At 39.3% G+C, this 24,615-nt stretch overlaps 1 protein-coding gene across 1 annotated transcript in view; it reads right to left on the bottom strand.

The window, feature by feature from the left end:
- Positions 1 to 1,561: 1,561 nt before the first annotated feature.
- Positions 1,562 to 24,615, bottom strand: part of ARMC8 (armadillo repeat containing 8) — a 78,048-nt gene continuing 54,994 nt past the window's right edge. Inside the window, exons 10-21 of the mRNA XM_010283138.1 lie at positions 20,519 to 20,719; positions 17,842 to 17,937; positions 16,310 to 16,392; positions 15,934 to 16,015; positions 12,953 to 13,039; positions 10,772 to 10,864; positions 10,152 to 10,301; positions 8,290 to 8,385; positions 5,946 to 6,041; positions 5,387 to 5,459; positions 4,029 to 4,122; positions 1,562 to 2,207 (exon numbers count right to left, since the gene is read on the bottom strand). Of these exons, the coding sequence (XP_010281440.1) occupies positions 2,174 to 2,207; positions 4,029 to 4,122; positions 5,387 to 5,459; positions 5,946 to 6,041; positions 8,290 to 8,385; positions 10,152 to 10,301; positions 10,772 to 10,864; positions 12,953 to 13,039; positions 15,934 to 16,015; positions 16,310 to 16,392; positions 17,842 to 17,937; positions 20,519 to 20,719 (1,185 nt within the window). The 3' untranslated portion in view covers positions 1,562 to 2,173. The remainder of the gene's footprint in view (positions 2,208 to 4,028; positions 4,123 to 5,386; positions 5,460 to 5,945; positions 6,042 to 8,289; positions 8,386 to 10,151; positions 10,302 to 10,771; positions 10,865 to 12,952; positions 13,040 to 15,933; positions 16,016 to 16,309; positions 16,393 to 17,841; positions 17,938 to 20,518; positions 20,720 to 24,615) is intronic.

The following is a 24,615-nucleotide window of genomic DNA, read 5'->3' as shown; positions in this document are numbered from 1 at the left end:
AGGAATGCAAATTAAGATGTCAGATGCACGCTGTGCAGTTTTGCATTTACAATACCTACCTCAGAACTTTCTTCTCAGTTCAAGCAAAAATATATTTGATTGAACTTTACAAGTAAGACTTCACTTCTGAGGTACTGATATTTATCAAGTTCTCACATATTTTTACTTTCCCTTTTGTTAGCCCCCGAAGTCCATCATGAAAAATTTGCAGAAGGACATTAAAAAAAACTGCCAGTCACTTACTGCAATGCCTGGGGAAAAAGTGTCAGGTGCTCACTTTTATTTGTCTTTCAAAAGTGGAAGAAGTTACATGAAATGTATATATTCTTCTTTGCAACCAAGTGATAACAGTTGTCTGATACATAGCACATTCAAATTCCAGGCCAAACTGTGGTCACATTTTCTGACACAAGTAGTTACCTTGGAAAAAAGTAAGGCTATCACAATTTGACCTTCTGATTAGAAATAAAAGATTAAGATGCTTATCAAAATTGGTTAGCAAAGTTACAGACCTCTCTTCTTGCTGCAGCCTTCCTGAAGTTCAATGTAACAAAAGAAAGATTTGGTTTAAGACATCGGCTGCAATCTTTAGTGTGCCTGTTAGTGCTATATAAATATAGTGTTTGGAGATTCTGACTATTAAAACTATGGTCTAAACTGAAATCAGGAAGTAGACATGTGAAGAAAGCAAGAACCCTGAACTGCATGAAGGAGAGAGCTCCTTGCTGCCCTCATTTGTTTTATGCATATTTGACTGTGAAGCCACAAGAGTCTCATATTCCAGCCTAATCTTACACAGTCATCTTCATTTGTACTCGTACTTTTTTCTTCACACTTACAGGCACTACTTCAGGAACTTATGGACAACCTAGGCTTCTGAATGCAGTAAAATCCCATTGCTTATTATCCAGGTATCCAAATCCATGCAAGTGTGTATATCTGCATATATACACAAAATCTGTAGTGACATTACTGAGCTAAAAAAAACCCCAACAAACCAAAACCCCGATTTTTCCATCCCTTCCCCAACTTAATGCACCCAGCTGATCTTTTTGTGGAAAACAATCTGTAAGTCACTTAACTATATCTGGAGGTAAAGGATGGAAAACAAAAGCAATCCCTTAATCACTGCTTGCCAGCTCCTTCTGGTCTCTTGAAAGTATGACTTCTGCAACATACTGTTTGCTCTATTGATATTAGTGATCGGCAAATACTTATCACCAGTGAAATAAGCTAATCCTTCAGCAATTATCTGAGCACCTGCTTGGCTACTAAAGCAATAGCTTATGCCCACTGATATTGCAGCCACCTGTTCCCTTCCAGAAAAGTCAACACTCATGCTAACTCTGAAGTATGAGCTTTTCTTCTAAAAACGTAAAGAAACCCAAAACAATCCAGTTGACCCATTCCATGGGTTTGAGCATGTCATCAGTACCAGGTGACCGTGTATGGCAGTAACAAACTCTTGGACCTTGTCAGTACAGAATGCGCTGCTTATAATTGGGGTCTACTGTCTCCCTCTATTTTTCTCTTTAGAAAGGAAGTATAATGTAAGTTAAGCTGAAGTTCAGAAATGCATATATTTTACTTAAAAACATTCATCTCTTCAAAATTCAAAATAAACTTTATGGGATACAACAGTTTGGTTTTTTTTTTAAATAACATTTCATTCAAACTGTATATAATTCATTGAAGTATTCGTACAGCAAACAATGGTTAACCCTTGAAAACCTGTAGAAAAAGATTTTCACACACACAAAAAAGAAAAAACAAAATTGAGGTATCACACCCACACACATTCACCCAAGCACACCCACACACTCGAGCACACCCACACACATCCACACATGCAGGCTGCAGCAAAAGCAGAAAATTGTAGGCCCAAAAGGAGAATGATGACTGATTGTTCTATCCGAAAGTCCAGGTAGCTCAGGAAAAAAACCCCCAAAAACCAAAACAACCCCCCAAGAGTCCTCTGAGTAAAGAAACTACCTCAAGAAAATTCTCAAGTGCACTGGAGACCTGATCATTTAAACTGTTTCTGCAAAGCAGCTCCCTGCACCTGAGAAAAATGCAGCCCAAGGTGACTTGTGCAAATATAAGGAGTCAGGAATATCTCCTGCTATTCCTTAAGTAGACATGAGGGGTGTCCATAGATTCAATTAGTCTTTGATCATGCAAGATACTGCTGGAGTGCTGTCTTCGCCCTGCAATAAAGGAACAACCTGTTAATTACTGGGGTTTGGCTTTATCAACAGATTTATGTACGAGACTATGCCAGCAAGAGAGGGAGTATGAACAAGTGAGGTAAAAGGAAGCCACGTGGCTGGCTCCTTCAGTTTGGAAGAATCTAGCCCATGGTGCAGAATTGCTCTATTTGGGCTGTCACAATTTGAGAATCCATCTTGCATCTAAGAATGAGATGATCTAAGTATTGTATTAGGTGCTTCGCATAAACTGAGCAACTTTCAAGTATGGCAGGGCTTAAGATGTATACTAAACCTCATTATCAACACAACTTATAAAAAACCTTAAGAGTGGTAATTGTGAAAAGCAATTTTTTTTTCTATTTTTTCTGATGTACCATGAAAAGCAGATCTTTGAGCTGAGAAATGAAAGAGGTGTCATAACTCAGAACATCCTAGAAGCACATTAATTCTGTCAGGAATATCGGCCCTACCAAAAACATACAATGAGGTGAGAGGGAGAAAAGAAGCAACAGCCAGCATCATACTGGAATTGATGTAATCTAACATTGTGCAACATTTTTGTTAAGAAAAAAAAAAACCACCTCCCAAAAGCCTAGGGCTACAGTTTCATCATCATTTCAGCTATTCAGTGTTACCTACCGCCTGAAGCGAGAAGGTTTGCTCTTCCCTTGTCCCCCACACCTCCCAACCACACTATCATGGCAACCCAGAGGAAGATTTTTTTTTTTTTCTTCCAGGTTTCCTGCCACATTCACAAGTCGTATCAACTCATCGAGGAGGCTGATGAGGCAGAGCTGGGATAGGGTAAACAGTGGGAGCAGGTGGCAAGAAGAAACAGGAGGGACAGTGACTTGCTAAGCACTGTCTCTTAAACCAAGGCTTAAGCCCATTTACCAGAACGTATTTTTACTGGTGTAAGCTTTATTCCTATTTCTCACTGTTCGAAAACTCTATTTAGGGTTTTCCATAATTTTCTGTGAGCTTGGTTATTGATAGCTGTATGTTCGCAATTATCACCTTCAATACTGATCTTTGGCATAGATTTTAAACAGAGAAGTTCTAGCTTTACTACAGATGTCTAAGAACATTGGAATATCTTTCGTAAAAACAAGAAACCCATATTTAATGCATTTTAAAACATTGCACAGTTTTGAGTTATGTTGTCTGTGTATGATTTCTTCCAAAAATAAGATCATCATCTTTAGTTCATGAAAGAAATATTGTTACTAACTGTAGGTGGGATAATTGCAAAAAGTTAACATAAAAAAACAGAAATTGTCATTAGCTATTTTGGTTACTATGTGTTTGTGAAGAAGCTAGATGATCTGTGTGGATACTACAAGTAACAGAATAGGTATGTGAAAAGTTATTGGTGAGCTTAATTAATTTAAAAGAATTTAACTAAGATTAACAGCAGTGGTGACCTTGTATTATCTTTTTAATTCATAAATATTACACGATGGGTTATCATTGTTCCAGTCCTCTGGGGCTTTGTTAGTAGTCGAAAGTTTACACAAATGTTTGTGTATCAGTGAGATTTCAGAGAGGACCCTTCACTGGTTTAGAAGATCTTAAGTGTAGTTATTTTATACTATTGAGAACTTCAGTATGATTTGTTACTCTGGAGCAATACAACACCTGCTCTTTAAAGAACTGTTCATCACAATTGCTTCATATACTGTAAAACTCAGTGCAATGATAGATAGTTTTTTTCTGGGGAATTTTTCTACAATCAAAAGAATTTCAAAATAACATACTTTTTAAATAGAAAGCAAAGATTTCGCTCTAATCTTCTTTTTGGATTTTGTTTATACTCACTTGTCACACAGATTTGGATCTGATGACTGACTCAATTTATGTAGAATATCTACTATGCCCATGTCTCGTAGTTTATCTTGGCGTTCTTGTGAACCTACAAAAACAAATCCAATTGTTGGGAATACCACCAAAAAGAAATGTTTGCATAAGAGAAGAAAGGAGTGGTAGAAGAAACCAGCTTAAAGCAGGGGTATGGAACACAGTTCAGTTAGAACACAGCAATGGAATAACCCCCTCAGTTGTGGCTACTTCCCAAGGGAGCTCTAGTTTCTTTTTTTGTACTCCGTGTGCATACATTTGAAGAAAATAAAATGCTGAAGGCAAAAATCTGAACACATTTTATCCTAAAGTAAGAAGCTTGACCTCAGTTGGTTTATTCTCATCTCTCTGATTTAGATGCAGGGAACATTTAACTGGAAGTGGTGTTTTTAAGTCTGACTTGTAGCACTCTATAATGTCAGTATAACGAGCAGAAAGCCACCAGCAGCACAGCCAAATGTCACACACTGACTGCAGTTCTGTGATCTGAGAGATGTGGAATAAGTTGGGAGGGGGGTGGGACCCAACAAAACCAAGTAGAGACACTGATTTCTATGCTGCTCTTCAGAAAAGTCAACTTGAACATCTGTAAATCATCCAAGAAAGTCCTCCTGCCAGCCGCACCATTCCTCAAAGCACACCACCTCCCACCACCCCTTCCCCTGCCATTTCTTCCAGCTCCACACTGCTGCCTCCATCTGTCCTCTCCATCCCTCAACACACACGTTTTTCTGTGCAGCAGCACCCTTCAGCTCCCTCCTGGTTACCTTCCATTGTTCCAGGCCATGGCTCCTCTTACTGAATGCCTTCCCCATTCCTTCCGGTTCCACCCCCAAGTCCTTTGACTGGTTTCAGAGTCTCATCACCCAACCCATTCAAGCATTCCATGCTGGGGAAAATTTCTTTGCAACAAATCCCCCATTTATCCTCTCCAGTGAATCTGTTCCCTCCAACAATGAGCTTCCACAACTTCCTTAAGACTTGGAAGTTCTCTTACTAGGATTCTCTTTCACTCCAGTTGTTTTCAGATCTTACAGAAATGCTACAGGTGGAAACCTCCTGCTGTGTCACTCTCATTAACTCCTATTTATTGCCACTCTCTTCTTGTGTCTCCCCTTCCTGCCCCAGAACAGCTCTCCATACTCTCCTCAATGCCCTCCTGCGCACTCTCACTTATCCCAGATCATACCTATCATGATGTCTCCCTTTATGCTTTGGATCCCACTGTGCTGTGCACTGCAAATATAGATTACTATGCAACATTAGCCTTTTGATCGGGATAGTAATTTGTATATGCATTAATAACGAGGCTTTCTTACCTTCTTCTTCATTCCATATGAGATTAGATATACAGAACATGGCAGCAAGCTGAAGTTTAGCATTTGAATGACTCTAGATATAGAAAAATAGTACTCAAGTTTAGAAGAAGAAATTCAGAAATTGTCAGGCTTACATTTTTGGCATTCATCCTGTAACAAATAAGGTAGCAAAGTTGGGACTATTATCTACAACTTCTCTCAAAGATAGTGCCATAACATAAGGCACTTGAGTAGCGTTCAATCACTTCCTTCCAAATATTGAGGTCTACAAGATATGCCTGTTCCAAGATCATGAAATGTTTTCCAGGTAGATTTGTTACAGGTATTGCTTAAGTCACTGTAGCATTCTTATGTGAAATAACCACTAGATCTTCCTTTTAATCAGATCTTCGGTACACCTCTGCCATACAGAACTGCACTACAGGACTTCTTAAACAGAACTGGATATATGAAAGTTAACTGCATGATACTGAATAATTTACACAACAAAATGCTAAAGTACCCTCTTTTTATTCCTGCAAAAGACCAACATAAAACCTTTAAGAGAAATTCCCCATACCATGTAGTATTTGATTTTCTGCAGGATGTCATCATTGGTCATAATCAGCTCTTTTGCTGTTGTTCCATCTGCTATATTGGCAAGTATACATAATGTCTGAAAGAGAGGAAAAACTTATTTGGCCACAGATCACATCTCATGATTTACACAGGTTCCCTGACAGCTTTGAACTTGTGACAAACAATTTCTTTAATTAGTTTTAATATCTTTAATCTGGAGTTTCAGGCTTGCTTACATCTGGGGCCAATGCCAAAAGACTTAACAGCTGTGGATGAACAGCCCTGGCAAAAAACAGTCATTGCCTTTTTAAAACAAAAAGCAACATTCATTAATTCATTTCAATGAGTAAAATTTTAAGTCTCCAGTGGAAATAAGCAGCATATAGAAAAGATTAAATACACTGGCAAATAAAGCAGTCTATTCTGTAGACAGTACCAGTGGCTAGTTTAAAAAAAAAAAAAACCAAACACCCAGACATATCCATCTGGTTCTCCAGGCCAGGAGAAGGAAAGACAGAGGCCTATCTACTGATCTAGCTGAGTAATAATTTGTTTTCAACAAGCCTAATCATACATCTTACCTGCTGAGATAACTCAAACTACTAACATATCTGGTTATTTCTTGCAAATTAGAGAAGCCATCCTACAGAATAACCTTGCAGCACCTAGGCCCGTGTTGGCACTACAGGCACATGGCATTAACATGTGCACAGGCAGCCTTCCTGCTTCTCAGGAGGCACTGGGAGATGCTCTGAGAAATTTTTTCCCAAAGAGCTGTTGAAGAACTTAACCACCTTTTCTGGACATGCAGGGATGACTACAGGAGGACACCGGAGAATCATCAGCACTTGTATGATGCCTGTGTCTAAGCTGCACCACGTTCACGTCAGCAGTTGCAGATGTTTATTACTTCCAAGCTGCCAATTACATACTGATGAGCCCGTCAGTGATAGAGGTAAGCACTGTTCTGCGAGAAATACAGGCGCTTGTGTGCAGATAGGCAGTACTGGACGTACGACTTGATTCTGAAATAAGAGCAAGCTGCTGATCACAGCAGAGGGACAAAGAAAATGCTCTCTGTATGAAGGCCCCAAACCCTAAAGGCGATATTCAACCCTAGTCTAACTAGTCCTTTCCAAGAGTATTTCTCAGGTATGCAGATTCTCCTCCACAATAATTCTGAGAGACCTGGCAAGGTAAATAACCTTCTATTGCAATGATGGCCTGACACTAGAGCTTTATGAGGAAAAACTACTCAGAAAGACACAACTGGTTAATCCTCAGCTGTTTCAGAACTATGGTATCACTAAACTTGCCATCTATTAACAGTCTTCTGGGTGGGGTTTTTTTTGCTGATTTTGCACTTAAATAGCCATAAAAGGCCTGTTTGCCTTCAGCCCATTCTTCACTGAACAGAGATTTAGACCAGTCTGGATTTAGCTGTATTTTTACACCCATTTGCCATGCTGTTTGCTACCAATATCCATCCTAAGCCAAAGCAATCCTCTGGAATCTCCCCCAGCTTCTCGCTGCCCCCATTATTCATCACCAAAAGCCCTGTATGAGAAAGAAACAAGGTTCTCCAACTGACTGTCTTGTCTGTCACACGAGTTCATCAGCCAAATTCTGCTCACCTATCCTCTTTCTTTCGCTTCAGTATTCCCACAGCAGGTATCCCTGTATACTGGCCCCCTTATGCTGCCACCAAGCCAGGGATGCTTTTCCCTACTGGCCATCTCCTCTTCCCCTTCTCCCTTTCCTCTTGCATATTGCTTTTCTTAAGTTTTAATTTGTCAGGGCACATCCCTCCCCACATTCTCTTGGGCTACACCAGCATGCTCTTTTCCCTGCTAGTGCCTGTCCTCCTCTAATCGCCGCTGGCTCCTGCAGGCACCCAAGACCAGCTGAGTTACCACATCTCCCAGTACCACACGTATTACTGCCAGCAAGGCAGGCAATGATGGTATTCTTCGTTACTGACTGCTCCAATGGCTGCTACAGGAGCAAATAACCAGGACACCTTCCCCAGCGTGAAATACTTTCTCCTCCCTTGTTCCTACTGTCCCCTTTCTGCTATGCAATTGCCGTAGATTTAATTCTTCTGCTCTCACCAACAAACATATATTTAAAAAAATATTCTGAATTCAATTCAAACACATTTGTAATAATCTATTAGAAAGAAGAGCATTCTTGTAGGTACTGAAGTTATTTATCTGACAGAGCTCAGTAAAATATTCACAGCACATCATAATCCCAAACAAAAATGACATGGTGAGAAGAGTAAGCATTCTTAGCTGTTCCTTAAATTTTACTCTGCCAAGATAACATGAAACAAAAAAGGGTACCTGCTCTTTGACTTCTATATTGTGCTCCCCTTCCAGAATGAGGGTCACTGCTTGCATGATTTGCTTCCCATGAGTGCTCATTATATGGTCTATGTGCTGCCAAAGCAATGATGAAATATAATCAGCATAACTTTCCAGACAAATAAGGGACAATTCCTACTTGAAATACTCTAAGTAAAGAGTAGCAACATTGCACAAAGACCCTAGCTACCAGGGAGGTCTCCCAAAAACAAGAACTTATGACAGCAGAAACACTTCATAATATTCCTCTTCATTTGAAGCCTGGTCTTGTTTGAGAAAGCACGATATGGGCCTTGGTTCTGATTTCACTGTAGAAAAGACACTGGTTTCCCAGCTGCATGGAGGCCAGTCTGAAGACTGAATCCTGCTGGACCCAAGCTCTAAGTGTGATGCTGCAGTTAGAAAGAACCACTTCTCTTCTGATAACAGGGGGATATCAGAGAGGGGTAAGAAAAGTGAGATTTCTTATCTGGTATTTGCTACACTTACAGGAACACTATGACCAGGACCAATATCCACATTTCCAAAGTCTGAGAGGGTTCAGAGAAATAAGCCACATACATTACTTATCATCTAGGAAAACTGTCTCAAGAGACTTACAGGTAAAAGGTCATCTGATCACAGACTATGAACACCTATACTAGAATAAAATTGATCATTAGGACTAACAGAAAAAGATGAAACTAGATCTACTGGATTAACTGATACCAAAACTCAAGAGTGACAGCACACAGCCACCAGAGATTACCAGCACACGGCACACTACAATTCTTTAAGATGTTAGGGATTCTTGTAGGACTTCTTAAAATTGCTAATAACGAGACTTTGTTCAAAAGCTGCTGGATGAGTTATTCTGGAGTGAGTTTTGGGTAGAGAATGAGGAACGGTTGGTTCCGGCTATAAAACATACTACAGAAAGTAGGTGAAGCTGGGGTGTAGTTTCAGATGAAGAACACCTTAAGTGATAATGAGACTCTGCTCTCAGAGCTCAGGGTGAATTTAATGAATGACTAGTTATTAAGTATCTTTTTACATTAAGACAGAGCTAATTTTCTATGAAGCTGAGACTCAACGAGTACAAATATCAGAAGATTTTTTGCAGTGACCTTTTTATGGTAGAAACACAATACGTGATAAATGCACAGTAGAGGCTTCGTGGTTTTTTTCCCCCACAAAAATGTTGGCTTGCCAAATGTTTGCTGCATGTTTTCCCTCTGTTCTTCACAGGGGATTACCCCTTTCTTTTCCTCCACCAATATCTCTTTCTCCCTGTCAAAAACAATTGATGGGCTTACATTTTCAAACAATTTTATTTCAGTGTGTAAAATGAATGTATGCATTTTGTAAGTGCACAGTCCCACAGTCAAATTCAAAAAGCCAGTACTATCTATATAGCTTGGATATGAACAGAAATACTTCAGGTGTCAAGAAAGAAGAAATGCAGGTATCCTTAAGACATGTACCTCTCCACACATCGACTCAACAGTGCAACCCTCTTATTGTTGTTCTGGATAAGTTTCACAGAAAGATTGTTAGGAAAATAATTTTGCTGAAAGCTAAATGCAATGGAATTGAACATTAAATGTAACTGCCTAGCTCTGTATTTGATAATAATTACAAAGTTTCAGTGGACGTAGAGAATTCTTTCAAATGTTTTCTTGTACCTATTTGTACATTTGGTTACAGAAACTTGGATAAATCCAAAGGCCTCAGTTTTAGCAACATATTGAACATTAGTCATAAACAAAATAACTTGTCGTACAAAAAAGATTAAGAATAATTTGTATTGTGTGTATATTTCATCAGCTTTCAGAAGAAGGTCTGTTTGCAGCTCTACTTACTGGGCGAGTCGACAGAAGATTCCTGAGCAGTCCCAAAGTTTTCATTAGAACATTTACATCAGAATCAGAAAGCAACTGGAATAACTGCTCTGTACTCAGACCTCGTAAGATGTCTGATTTGATCTTCTGTTCTGCTTGAAATGCCATATTCTGAAAAAGACAGAAATTTTTTACTTTATTTTTTACCTTTAACTTGGGCTTTCACTCTTTTAGTTGACTATTACCTGCAAGCATATATCCTCGCTAAAATTAATCTTGCAAAGTTTATCATTTATGAGGAACTGCTACACAGTGAATTAAATTTGCACACAGTCTTACAGCTGACCTGGTTATTACTGCTTCTATTTGTCCCCTGGCATGCTACTGACACTACTTAACTGTTTCCCTGAATGATGCTGGAAACCAGACTGGTATCAGAAGAGAAAAGTTTATTTTATTTTATGGACTAATTGATGAAGTGTTCCAGGCTGGTACTGTTTTCCTTCTGCAGTTAGGTAGAAAAACAAGTCAGGTTTCTGCCACATTACTTTTAATAACAACTGACGAGTTCTTTAAGTTACATTCAAAACTTCCTAAGCAGCAAAATCACAAGCAGTGTTTCATCAGTGTGTTCTACTTACCATTAAAGCCCAAATGCCATTCACTCGCAAGGCAAGATTTTCACTCTGTGTTAAACTACATAGAAGTTCTATGGCTCCTGATTCTAAAATAGGCTAAAATGAAGAGAGGGGAAAAAAAAATATTTAAAGCACTTAGGCTAATTACACATATATATAAATGTAAATATAATACAAAAGTCTTACTTGTATCTTGAGTTTACATTTCCAGTCCACTCACATGAACTGGCCAAGCCATACCCTATATTCATTAATACTAAAAGGTAGGTTTTCTTGAAAAAACTCAGCTTTGTGTTTTTCAGACAGATTTATTCTCATGTGTATCCATGTATCTGTACACATGTATATATAGAGTCATGCACGTGTGTGTGTGTGTGTACATGTATCTGCCACACTCATACAAGCAAACGGGTGCTCCCCAGCAACTTTCAGCCTAGGACAGCTCTCCAAAAACAGTCTTCCTTGAGCAATCGCATCTCTTCGGGTATCAAGTGGGACCTATGTGACTGTTTAAAAGATGTTAAGGACAATGTAAGCTGCTCAATATCTTTCTTTGCGTTCACTCTTTGTGTTTAGTAATCAGACCAAACTAAAATCCAACAGAAAAACTTTAGCATAATAAAGAAAACTAGAAACTATTCTTGATGATCAGATTGAAATGCAAAACCTTGTCGTATCACATTTTTAAATTACAGGAAAAATATCAGTACATGCACCTTTTCTTTCGAACCAATTAATGTATTGAAAGTTAAGTTTAGAACAGCTGCTTTCAACCTGAACTGAATTTGAAGTACTAGTTTTATCCAAGACCTGAAGAGCTCATGTGCTGAAAGGATTCATCCCATGACTTACGCTGCTCTAGTTTGTAAGGTGTTCCTTTCTTCCAGAAGTTAGTGCTTCAAAAGCAGTGAGTAATTGAACATATCTAAGTTTTTCAGAAGTTGCATGTTTAACTCATTTAGGAGCTGAATTCATCAGAAAACAGGAATGTGGGGAGAGGCTGCACTTTGTAGAAACAGGCTCATGTCACTGAACAGCAGCAAGACCGTAACAGAACCAGGCAGCAGCAGTTTGTGCTGATGTTCACCCGGTCCCAGGCCCTTCTGACAGTGATTTCGCCACGGGCTCAGTAGCTAGCTGGCTCCTAGGGACTCTTCTACAGCCACAGCAGGTGGGAGGCATTCCAAAACTGGTTTTGACTCAGCTCTTTTACAGAGTAAAATACAGATCCACTTCAGCTTTGTTTATTTACTTAAGTGACTGGTAGTTTACATACAATTTTCAAAATACTATGTAGAAAAAAAAAAGGTGATCTATCAAATGAATATCAGATGGCTTATAGATGCTTTCAAATCTAACATTTCTAAATATCCCTTCATTTTGCAGAAACAGTATTTTCTTTTGGCAATGATGTTTACATGAACCATGTGTCCCAACAGAAAATTCAGAATTTCAATCCAATTTGAAGTGGAAACACCATGCTGACTGTGACCTGTATTATGAACAAAAAAGCCCATGGGCCAGTGAACTGTGCTTGGCGTTATCTCAGCTAATTTTCTGTCTCACAGACATGACTAAAACCACCAAGATCAATTGATCAAACCAAGGTAATCCAAAGTGCCCTGTAGGAGCCCACACATAACCACAATCTTGCAAATGTTTTCTGTAGTTAAGAAATATTTAAGACCTGGATAAATGTCCTCACTGGGGATTTGTTCCAGGGCTATGAAGTATTGATATGTATGTATGATCTGTATGAAGTACAGACATTGCAGAACTCAAGAACACGTATCCTGTATCGTTCATTCAGGAACAATAAAAACCGTTAGAGTCAGCTATGCCAACATTTTCAAGATTACAGCAGTAGTTCTCTAAGACAATGGGTCATATTGCCAATTATCAGTTTGTTTTCTTCTTGCTTATGAATTTTTAAGATAATAGTTTCATGACTACTTTTCTTTAGAGACTATGTTCAACTATTCAACCACATTTATCCGTCACAGCACTGTAAATATGATTTTTTTTTTTATTCACAAGCTATCAGTGATACAGTCTGCCTAACATTACAGCTTTATAACACTTCACAAGTGGTGGCTACCAATTAAGATACCTTTATGCTTATTGAACCACTGTATAATGTAACTGTTGCCCGTTACCTCTTCTTGTTTCTGGATCAATACTAACCTCCTTGCTTGGAGAGAATTCCAGAAGAAGATTGCATAGCGTGGAAGATGCTACTACAAGAATTTCATTTGGAGCATTCTGTAAAACCTGCAGTCACAAAGGGGAGAGGGAGGAATCACCATTAACTAGTAGCATAAGGAAGGGATCATTTTGAAATGGAATACCTGTAGTTATTCTGCACTTTGATATTCCATACTTTAGGAGGTGCTTTGATGCTAGCAGTGCAGATCCGGACAGTGTTCATTCAACTCAATGTGATGACAAGCTGAAGCAACGCAAAGTTGTTTCACAGAAGCCAGATTTGAGAACTTTCAGGTCCAATTTAAAAGAAACCAGTGGGAACAGACCCCGACTCTGCAAAGCATACATGTGCTAGCAGTTGTAATTTAACCCTGCAGACAATCTCTCAACACAGAGAAGGCTGTGTCCTGCAGCACACCTCTGTGTCATGGTTTACGGGAAAGCGGAGGAGAAGGCTACTCAAGACTTTCGTACCTCATGCAAAGCAAAACACAGCAAATATCCTCATGATCACCTTTTCAGAAAAGCAAGTAGCCTGGAACAAATTAGTGTCTCTCTTATCTGTGCCTGGATTTCCACTGGGACCAATACATGTCTGTCTTAAACAGAGCATCTCCCTTGCGTGTTCTGAGAAAACTCAGTGAGGAAATAGGCATGAAGGATACAACTGCTGCTCCAGCAAAGAAAGGGGGAATGGAGGGGAGGTTCTGTACCACCTTTTGCTTCTAAGCAGTTAGCAACTGCAAACATTAACTACTACTGCATTTACAGCAGCTTGCACTAAAGTACATATGTGCAAGTCCTATAGTTTTAGGCAGAAAGCCAACAGTATCCTGGGCTGCATAAAGAGGCTCCATGGAGACCTTATTGTGGCCTGCCAGCTACCTGAGGGGTGCCTACAAGAAAGCTGGAGAGGGACTTTTTACAAGGGCATGTAGTGATAGGACAAGGGGCCGTGGCTTTAAACTGAAAGAGGACAAATTTAGATTAGACCCAAGGAGGACATTCTTCACTACAAGGGTGGTGAGGCACTGGAGCAGGTTGCCCAGAGAAGCTGTGGATGCCCCACCCCCAGAAGTGTTCACGGCCAGGCTGGGTGTCGCTTTGAGCAACCTGGTCTCGCGGAATGTGTCCCTGCCCATGGCAGGGGGGTTGGAACTAGATGAACTTTAAGGTGCCTTCCAATCCAAATCACTCTGTGACTCTGCAATTATTCTTCCATGGCTTATATGGCTATACATGCTCGGGGAGAGAGAAAGGACGTAGGTAGTTGTCATTAATCTAGACTGAAAATTCATTTATCTTTATTTAATTTTACCTTTAGTTTTCTATTAAGAATAATTCTTGACATTTTGGAATGAACATACAAGTTTCTGACTTCAGCTTATTTAATACAAATCAAAATGAACAATTGCCAGCCACCACTTTTATACCGAAGTCTGACACCTACATTTGTTTTTTTTCACATAGCTCTCCTTTTACGCTAGTTGTGCTGCTTCAAGCAATCCTGTCGTCTTTGTTTTTAACATTTATGAAGGTTTGATGTTTTCATGTTTGGTCTTTCAAAAACTCTTAAAATATTCAAACCATTCCCTCCAAGCCCCTTCAGGTGACGATCATGTATCCTGTATCATGGGATTATTATACTACAGTGATAGCAAAAACTTGCATGATCACATCTCCCCTGACCTCTCAATAAGATTAATGAATTAGACACCCATGGATAAGTATCACAACTCACACACACAATTCCCAGGATGAATGCTTAACTTCTAATAAGTGTATTGTATATATTGTGAGAAAATAATTTCCACATCATTTGTATCATGAAACGGTAGAAAAAAGTAAGCCCATATTTTAGGGCCTCTAATTCATGTAAGCAACATAAAAGGCTGAAAGAGTTTCTTGCCCTGCAGCCAACAAGGTGGCCAGAGAGTGTAGTGTAGCTAGTGAGTCAAGTTTTCTTGAGTCCATAACTTGTGAGAATTAGAACCTAAGCAGAACGGAGAATAAAATGTCACCGAGTAGTACACCCAACGGGCATCTTTCTTGTATTGAAATATCACTAGAAGTAACTGAAGGATCTCCTGATCCTTTACTTCCTTCCAGGCTCTTGAGTGAAGCTTTGGACAGTCAGCTGACATTAACTGCCTTGTTATCAGTTCATTTTTGCCAACACCACTTTCTCTGGTCTGGCTATTTTACTTCTGAATAGAGTCAAGCTCACTTCAGGTTATTCTCTTTGTGATTCTCATGGATGCCTATACTGCCCAAGCTTTCAGGCTTCTTGCTAGCAGACTTTGTTCCCCATTTTCAAGGTTGAAAAGGTGTTGAAACTGAGAAACTGGTTTATGTATCTGCACTTAATGACAGTCGCATTACAGGATGAGACATGATATATACCTTACACCCTTTGATTCCATTTAATCATGTGTATAATTGCATTATATTAAAATGTGTCTTTTTAAAGGTCTTGCTGAGCTCTTTGCCTTCTGTTTTAGGATCTGCGATGAGATCTAGAAGGTAGAGAATTACAGGAGAAAACACAGATCTAAATTCTCTTGTAGGGCCTTATAGACCAAGTCTGAACTGTGCCATCTAGTCTGAGCCTGAAATTAAAGGAGATATAGTCCACCTAGTGCCCTATGTAAATGTTAGGGCTAACAGCCTCACTCACTGATCACTCAAACAAACAAACAAACAACCTCAAAACAAAACAACAAAACAAAAACAAAACAAAACAAAAAAAACAACCAAAAAACCAAGCATGGACCACAGTCATCTTTGCTACTGCTTGACTTTTTGTTGATTTAAGATTCTTTTACGAAAAGGTCATGGAATTTTGATTTCTAGTTAATTTCTACCATGATTCTACAGAAAGGCATGCAAATTGAACAGACACCATATCTTCCTTTAATGGAGCAAAACACTCCAGGTAGCTGAGACTTGACTTTACTTACCTTCATTAAAGGTTTCCATACAGCATGATCCTGAAAACTTGTCCTGAGCTGCTGTACAGAACGGGACAAACTGTGCAAACATCTATAATGGAAAACAAAAACCTTCACTGAGACATACACACTCACACATACATTAATGTAATATATACACTGCTTCTACACAAAGATTCATCTTGGAATTGGTAAGTAGTAGCCTGCAAAGAACAGAAAGAAAATACTGTACTAGTCCAGGATAACTTCCTCTCCCTCCCATAAACTTTCCAACAGTAGAAATGAGTTCAGATTAGCTTTTGAAAAATTAGCAGAAATTCTAACAAGCGTAGCATCACACTTGGACAAGACAAAAGCATTTGTATGAATCAGAAAAGCCTCCTACCTGACTGCAGCTAATCGCACCTTGATACTAGATTCAGACAAGCCATTGACAATACGGTCCATCATATTTTCAGTTTCAATGATCTGGAGCAAGAGGAATTAATGTTATACAAATAAAATACGAGCATTTATGGGTTGTTGCTTTTATCTGCAACCTTTTAAATATTGCATATGAAATCGTAGCTGAAAACAGCAAGCCATATTCTCTTCCCAGACTAAGTGAAAAATAGTTGTGTGTTTGCATACAATTTAGAAAAAAAACATTACTTTCTGTGCTCTACTACTTCTTTCAAAATTATTTTATGAATCATCAAGGAGCGAGAGGGTTATATATATGAATTACCCGTAATGTCATATTAAAACAAAAGAGAGCATGTGTGGGTGCACACAATATATACAAACTACAGATTAGAGACAGGTTGTGGAGCTCTCTGGGAAAAAGCACATAGTAATTAATCTGCCATATTTAGACATGGTCAGCACAAGAATTTAAGACTAGGATAAAAGAGAGTCAATACCAAGATGAAAGACAGCTTTTGTGTAATAGATCAACTTTGTCATGTACACACCCATCACTTATTAAAAACAATGCTTTGATATGTAAAAGAATAACCCTTACTATTAACTAAAGAAGTTCATCCTGCAATAAAAAAAAATTTAAAAAATAACAAAAAAAAAGAAGCTTATGGGTTTGAATTCTGGAGATCCTGAATGGTTCCCCACTGACAAATCTTCCTATTTATCTTTTCAACACTGCGTTTTCCTGCCTCCTTCCTATCCATATCTTTCTTCCTTCTCTTTTTTCCCTTTAACCATTAAGCAAACTCACAAAATTCTCTTGCCTCCTGTACTTGCCACGTTTGACATAGCAACTCCATGCTTAATTTAGAAAAAACGCTGCTTTTAATCATTCATTGTTTAATATCCCTCCACTTTCCACACATAAATTTTTATCTGTATGAGTGCTCCAATCATCCAATCTCTTTCCTGTGATGTTTGAATAGAGCTTTTTCTCCTTGACACCAACTGCTTTGTTTTAATAGTGTAAGCCCCCTTGATCACTTCAGAATCATGGACCGAATTGTGGCTTTGTTTCCTAATATGATTAGACTTTCAAGGGTTTATTTTTGAAATAACATTTGTTTTATAGTAGGATACAGGACAACAGAGGTATATTCTGTCCCTTGGAACACAGGTTTCAGAAATTACTCATATGCCACAACAATATTCCTGCACAGATTATGAGTAGCAAGGACCACATGTTGAAAGACAACTTATTGTGAGAATCTAGTTCATCACTGCGAGAATATTTACATAAATACACTCTACTCATATTTTGTTATGGCAAGACATTAATTGTTGTTCAGAAAATGCAATCTAAATGTTGATATTTATGTAACAGAAAGAGAGCCTTCTTGTTTCAACCTATTTACACCAAAATGAAAAAAAAAAAAAGTGCCAGAAGTGTGCAAATGCTTGCGCTGCCTTTCAGCTGCACCTTTGCCCGATTGCTAACATTTTTCACAGGCTCACCTTTTTTCGGATATCTTCATCATTTGCTCCCAGGGAAGCATAGAGCTTGAAAGCAGCTTGGCGCAGTTCATGGGCGTGCTTCAAATCATGGTCAAGCTGTTTAAATGAAGCACAGATAGCAAATTTAGACACAAAAAAATGACAGGTGCAATTTTGTTATTTGGTGTAAACTAGTGCTTATCACTGAGGTTTTGTCTACCACACCAAGGGCAACCCAAAACACAGATGAACTGCTGGTCCATTAGCTGATGTCCACATTTACCAACTGAATACTACAATTGAAGTTAAGAATATGGTTAATTTCCCTGCTGACTTACAGATAAGTCAACTTAAACAATTTGAGGCCAAAACACTTTTACGAAGTTACAAGTCTTTCCAAATCACACTCAGGCAAAAACTATTCTCACTTACTCAACAGAAACTTACAGGAACTAGCCAGGAGAAGTTAAAAAAGTGGGAGGGAATCAAGGGAAGTTTTATCAAGAGAACTGAAGCAACAGCAGGAACCAAAGCCAGTCTCCAAACCACAGGACCTCCGTCTTAAGGTGGATGTTAACTTCTGACTTCTGCTGTAAAGGCAACACAGCAGGGTGCAAACTGTCTACGAGGTTTCTGGAAGGTAACTTGTTAACACAGGTGCTGGAGGGGTCACTTAGGGTGATGCACCACTGACAGCCTGCTCACAAATGAGGAAAAACTGCCTGGGGGCCTGATAATTAATGGGAGCACTAGCTATAGGGATCATAAAATAGTGGTGTTCCAAGTTCCTGAGGGGCTTGAGAAAGGCAGGGAGCAGAGTACAGAGCCTTGACTTCAGGAGAAGCAGACCTGGAGGAGCAGATAGGGTGCACCCTGGCTCGTTCAGCCAGGAGAAGAGAAGACTGAGCGGAGACCTTAGAGCAGCCCTCCAATACCTCTAAGAACAGGGAGCCAGACTCTTTATGAAGTGCACAGTAAGAGAAGGAGAGACAACAGTCAAGCTGAAAGCAGAGAAGTTCTTAGTGAATAGAAGAAAGAAATAAAAATTCACCATTAGATTTGGAACAGATTGCTCAGAGAGGTTGTTCAATCTCCATTCTTATTGGTTTTCAAGAGCCAACTGGACAAAACCTTGAGCAATCTCACCTAAGCTCAGCACTGACCCTGCTTTGAACAGAAAATTAAGACTGTCCGACCTCCTCACGTTCTTTCCTGTGAGAGTGATTCTATGATTCTGACTGTCCTCCAAACTCTCTACCAAAGGGTTCTACAAAACGATGCAATATTTGAAGCCTACACAAAATGCCAGAAAAATACTAGTATTAAGCAGCAAAGTGCTGAAATAAAAGAACTACCAAAAATTAAGCTGTATGAGTAATTCTCTCTGGTGCAGCTATATTGGAGCAGAATGTATTACCTCATTGTTAAAAATATTTCAAACGGACAAGTAATCTGTTTGGCAGAGTCCTCACTCATGTAATTTTTACCTTACAAGGTGTAATTCAAAGCATTCTTTACAAAGCAAGCACCCTGGCTTCCCAGCTGACTGTTTTTACAGACTTTCTGAACACTCAAAGCAATGTCATAATATTTATCATTGCCCCACTCACATTTGGAATCTAACCATATTTTTGATGCTACAGCCAATGTCCGTAACTTCCCAATCAGCTGGTAAACTTCCTTCCGCTTATGCAATTTTATACCACACCTAATTTTTGTTTTAGTATTTAATTTGCATTTTTACATAGAATTCAAGGCAGCTCTATATGCAGAATCAATCTCATTCTATAAAAGTCGGAGAAGTAAGTCTACCTCTTGGGCTAGTTTCAGAGAAAAACCAAGGCTCTGTAATCCTTTTTTTTGTGTACTTTCTAAAAATCAGACTCAGTAAGAGGGGAAGGGAATAGGCAATGGATATTTCCCTATGCAGAATACCAAAAACATAGAATCACAGAAGGGTTTGGGTTGGAAGGGACCTTTCAAGGCCATGTAGTCCAACCCCTTGCAGTGAGCAGGGACATCTTCAACTAGAGCAGGTTGCTCAGAGCCCTGTCCAACCTGACCTGGGATGTTTCCAGGGATGGGGCACCTATCACCTCTCTGGGCAACTTGGGCCACTGCTTCACCACCCTCATTGTGAAAAAGTACTTCCTTATATCTGATCGAAATCTGCCCTCTTTTAGTTTAAAACCATTACCCCTTGTCTTATCGCTACAGGCCCTGCTAAAAAGTCTGTCCCCATTTTTCTTACAAGCCCCCTTGAAGTACTGAAAGGCAATCTTGCTTCTGAGGTTGATTGATCTGCTCTGCAAAGGAGAAACATGACAGATGTCTCAGTCTGGTACTTCACTGCTAACGCTGGAAAATATAATGGAACTCATATGGTGAAGCTATATTAAACTACCCATAACCCATCTCTCTATCTTTCATGTAGAATAATGGCAGCATCCTTCTTACAGGACTCCGGATATACACAATAATTTTAATTTAGATAATACAGGCTCCAGAAAAAACAATGAGTGAGCAAAGACTTGGGGACTATATGCATCAGGAATCAAGTCCTGCTGGACCTCTGGTCACCTTTCTATTAAGCAACTCAGACATAAGATTTAAATAGAATAAAAAAATCCTGAGCCCATTTACTATTTTTTTTTTTTTGCACATTTTCAAAGCTTCAGAACCAGGTAAGGAAACGTACCCTCTTGATATCAGTGATTGCACTCACTGAGCTGGGATACTTGAAGTAGTCAGCAAGCATGACAATGAGGTGGTCGGTAATGCTGGCAATTCTCTGGAGCTCCACATCTGTTTCAATCAAATAGGCCAGCGTTTCTGCTCCTTCTACTCGCTCCTCCAGCAGTCTTTCCTTACTACACATTCGAACCAAACATGGCAGAGTCTGAAAAGTTAAAAAAAAATTATTAACAACTAAACCATCACTGTTTAGTGCAGCTACGTTCATAAAGAAGCTCACAGAAATCAAACAGCTACCCTCGAGCAATTCTCAATTATGTTCTTTAGATTGGTACCTTCAGATAAAAGGATTTTTCAGATAAAAGGATTTTTAGTGGTTTTAAGACTCCACACACAGAGAAATTGTTCAGGCATTACTAAGTATACAGTAGGCTACTTTCAACCAACTTCTCATGCAGTTAAAATTAGTTTGTGTCAATGCAATATTTAGAAGTGACCATGGTCAAAGTTTTGTAAAAGCTAAAAACACCACCAACAACAAAAAATATCCCCTCAAAAATTCATATTTGCACAGATTTATTCTTACTACACACAAGAGCCAAAAGTACCCAAGCTGCTCTCAAGAAGTACTTGACCCCTCCTGCCCTTTTGCAATCTGGGATTGACTAAGGACAATGCAGTCAGAAATAATCACAGGGCTTCCCTGGCCCATGCTGGCTGCTACAGGTAGTAGGGAAGGGAGGACTACTCCTACTACTGTATTTGGTCAATCACAAATGAAGCCCACTTGGAATCCAGGTCCACTTTTGGTTACACTCACATGGCAACATTTTTGTCATACCTGCTCTACTTCAAATATAAAAACCCCAATCAAATCCTTCTTTACCTGAAGCTCAATGAAAAGCACTTAACTCTGGAAAGACCAGTTCTCCAATGGTTGGGACTCTGTTCACTCAAGCCTCACCAACAAGAAGTGTGAAAATGCATGAAGAATAATATCAAAGTTTTTGCTGGTGTAACTCCACCAAATTCAACAGAATTATGCTAGTAGAAAATGTTTCTCAGAGTTGTGTTTTTGGGGACCTGAAATAACATTTATCCATTGACTGTTCAAATGATTAAATAGATAAATATCTGATCTCCATTCACCAGGCAAGGAAGCAGTTACTGGACTTGGCTATATTTATTTAAAAAGTAGATGCTACCACAAGGATTACTATTTAGGTCGTGAATCTTGCACCCACTCCAGTGGGCCAAAGCACCTCTTCTCTGAATATCTGTTACTTAAGACATCAGATAAAACTTTCAGCCTGAACAGTTAAAAACTGGTTCTATTAGCAGACACACCTAATGACCTCCTGCTTCCTTACGAAGTTAGCCAGGACTCTTTAAAAGAGAAGACAGCTGCTGAGGGCTGGTAACTTTAAATATCCCTCAGAAATCACCTCATTCCAAAAGTGACATTTCTAGGACCTCTGCAAGTTTGTTCAAAGTTTGCTTTAAAGCCTTCAGGTGTTTAATTATTACTAGACTCTTTAATCTGTAGAATTCAGAACTGTGCTATAATGATTAAATATCACCAGTTTCGATTACCAAGCTGGCATAATGTAAATTAAAAACTGAGTCTGGCATAAGTAAAATCATGAAAGCTGAACGTAAGATCTCAAAAAATGACATTCAAGTTGACTAAGAAAGAACAGAAGTGGAATTCCATGCCTAAACCACAAAGACATTGTACTTCTCAGTTCTTTCCAAGGTCAAATGGCCTGAAATGAGCTATTTCTTAGAATTGAAGGGCTAGACGTTGCTAAGTCACTGGCTGCAAGCACCCAAGAAACACGTATCTCATACTTTAAGTTTTAACAATTCCACCTGTTTAACATTAAACAAAATCAAGAATTCCAAAGGACACATTTTAACTGTTCCATTAGACCTATGGGTCACTACAATGTAATTAATGCAGAGTAGGGAACTGTATTACAGGTGTAAGATGAAAAGCCACAGAGCATACCTGACCTTTCCTGGCCAGCAGAAAAGCCTGAAAATGGACTGTAAAGATGGAATACTTAATTCACGTGGTGTCGCTGGGATGCGCCAGGGTTATCTGGACAAATGGTCACTTTCATTACTAGGACTCCAGAGAAATAATTTCCTTTCCAAGCAAATCCATTATTTATCAGCCTCCTCAGTCTTCTCCCCACACCAACTGATTTTATTTTTTCGCATGTTACAGGCCAGGCCACTACTCAATCTGGGCAATGAAAATAAATCAAAACCGTTTCAGAAACACACATCCTGACTATCCTCCAAATGAATAAAGTTTGATAGCAAAGGGTCAAACTTCAATAGTTCCTGAACACTGAAGGGGGCATTGCTTTGTTTTAGTTCACCAGAGGTCAAATAGTTTGTGACTGCATTTACCACAGACTGAGACAGTGTGTTATCTTAAAACTATGAGCTCCTGGAGCGACCCCAGAAGAAAAGAAGAAATCACATGAGTTGTTTGAACAAGAGGGCAAGGTTCTGTGCCTTCCATCTGTCCTCACTTTTTTGTCTACTCTCAAGTATTACAACAAATTTTAGTCCAAAGTTTACAACATTTGCGCAGAACCGGCTTTCACGAGAAAGAATGTGCTCCTATTGCTGTAGGCTGGCAAGCAAATCAGTTCATAAGGGTTTGAAAGGACTGCAGTTATCCATTTGGCTCACGTGGCAGAGTTAGCAGCCAGCTATCAGCAATAACCTGCCTTTGCCTTAGAGCAGTAGTCCCCCAGTTTTTCTCCCCAGAGCAGAACAGTTGTGGAACCCACACATCCTGACCAGAACATAGCCTGGAGTGAAGTAGACAGCAGTGGCTTTCCGAAGGGAAGAAATTTTTGAAAGAAGAATGAAGTTTGCAGGAGTGACATAGGTTTGGAGCATGGAGCCCTCAGTTTGCAGATGACGTAGGGAGGAAAAAAAGATCAGGGAATTGGAGTGCCCGTTTGGAGAAAAAAAAAAAAAAGCTAAGCAGCAGAATGACAGAGAAGGATGCAGCTTGGCTTCCTCACTTGCTGTAAGACCATATGCCTGGGCAGAACAGATGCCACTATCAACACCATCACAGAGGAGCGAACTGCATTGTGGACTGTCTTGCATAAAAAGACAGGAGGGATGGGCCTTTGACTCAGCCAACACATGGATTTTTCATCTGTCTACCTGGAATGACAGTTCTTGACACTGGTGACAGTTCTCCAGTTTAAAACGTAAGCTTGCAGGAGCCAAGCAAGGGTTTGCACCAGACCACAGCCAGAAAATACTAATCAGTAACCTTTAGTGGCGAGAAGTGTTTGTTGCTTTAAGCAGGACACACAGCTACCTGCAGTGCCATGGACTCGCAGCACACGCTACGGTCACGCATACACTTGGTTGTCTGTTCATGAGAAGATCTGAACACTACAAAGGAGCCTTCACCGCCAAAGACCAAAGAACTGTAAAAGGTTACTGAGTCTAAGATCACACACCACCAAATCCTGACAATGACTGCTTTGCTGATTAGATCCTTCACTTTCTAGACTCATTCCAAGAACATGTCGTCTCCTCAATCTCAGTACAGGGGCACGTATGAGGAAAAAGTGGGGTTTTTTCAGGCATTTAAGCTGCATTTCCTTAAGTCTGAACTATATGTTATTCTCTGGAATGAAGGACACTAAAAACACACTAAAAGCTTTGGAGTCTGCCAGACTGCTACAGTAAGTGTCAAAGAATGCAAACATGTTTTCTTATTGCAGCATTACAGTAATACTTCAGCATCTCATGGAGAAACAAGTCATGTTAGTATTATCTGATCTCTGGCTGATATATTTGCTCATCAACCGCCTTTTTTTTTTTTTTACTAGCTATAGAAGTGTGACTATTAAGAAAGAGATTACATTCCTATGGTACGTAAAGTTTCCTTTACTGAATTTTCTTATAAAGTCACATGCAGTATAAAAGTCAAATCCAGTATTTCAGCATGACAGTTTCTTATTTTTTTTACTAACAAATTTCCCTAGGCAAAGTATGACGCATAGTAAAACCTCAGAAATCATCTGATCACGACAGATTCCATGTATAGATTGT

The sequence above is a fragment of the Phaethon lepturus genome, unplaced genomic scaffold, assembly GCF_000687285.1.
Source record: "Phaethon lepturus isolate BGI_N335 unplaced genomic scaffold, ASM68728v1 scaffold1183, whole genome shotgun sequence".
NCBI classification, from domain to species: Eukaryota; Metazoa; Chordata; class Aves; order Phaethontiformes; family Phaethontidae; genus Phaethon; species Phaethon lepturus.
Note: the sequence above shows the minus strand (reverse complement) of the source record. Positions and strands in the feature narration are given on the sequence as shown.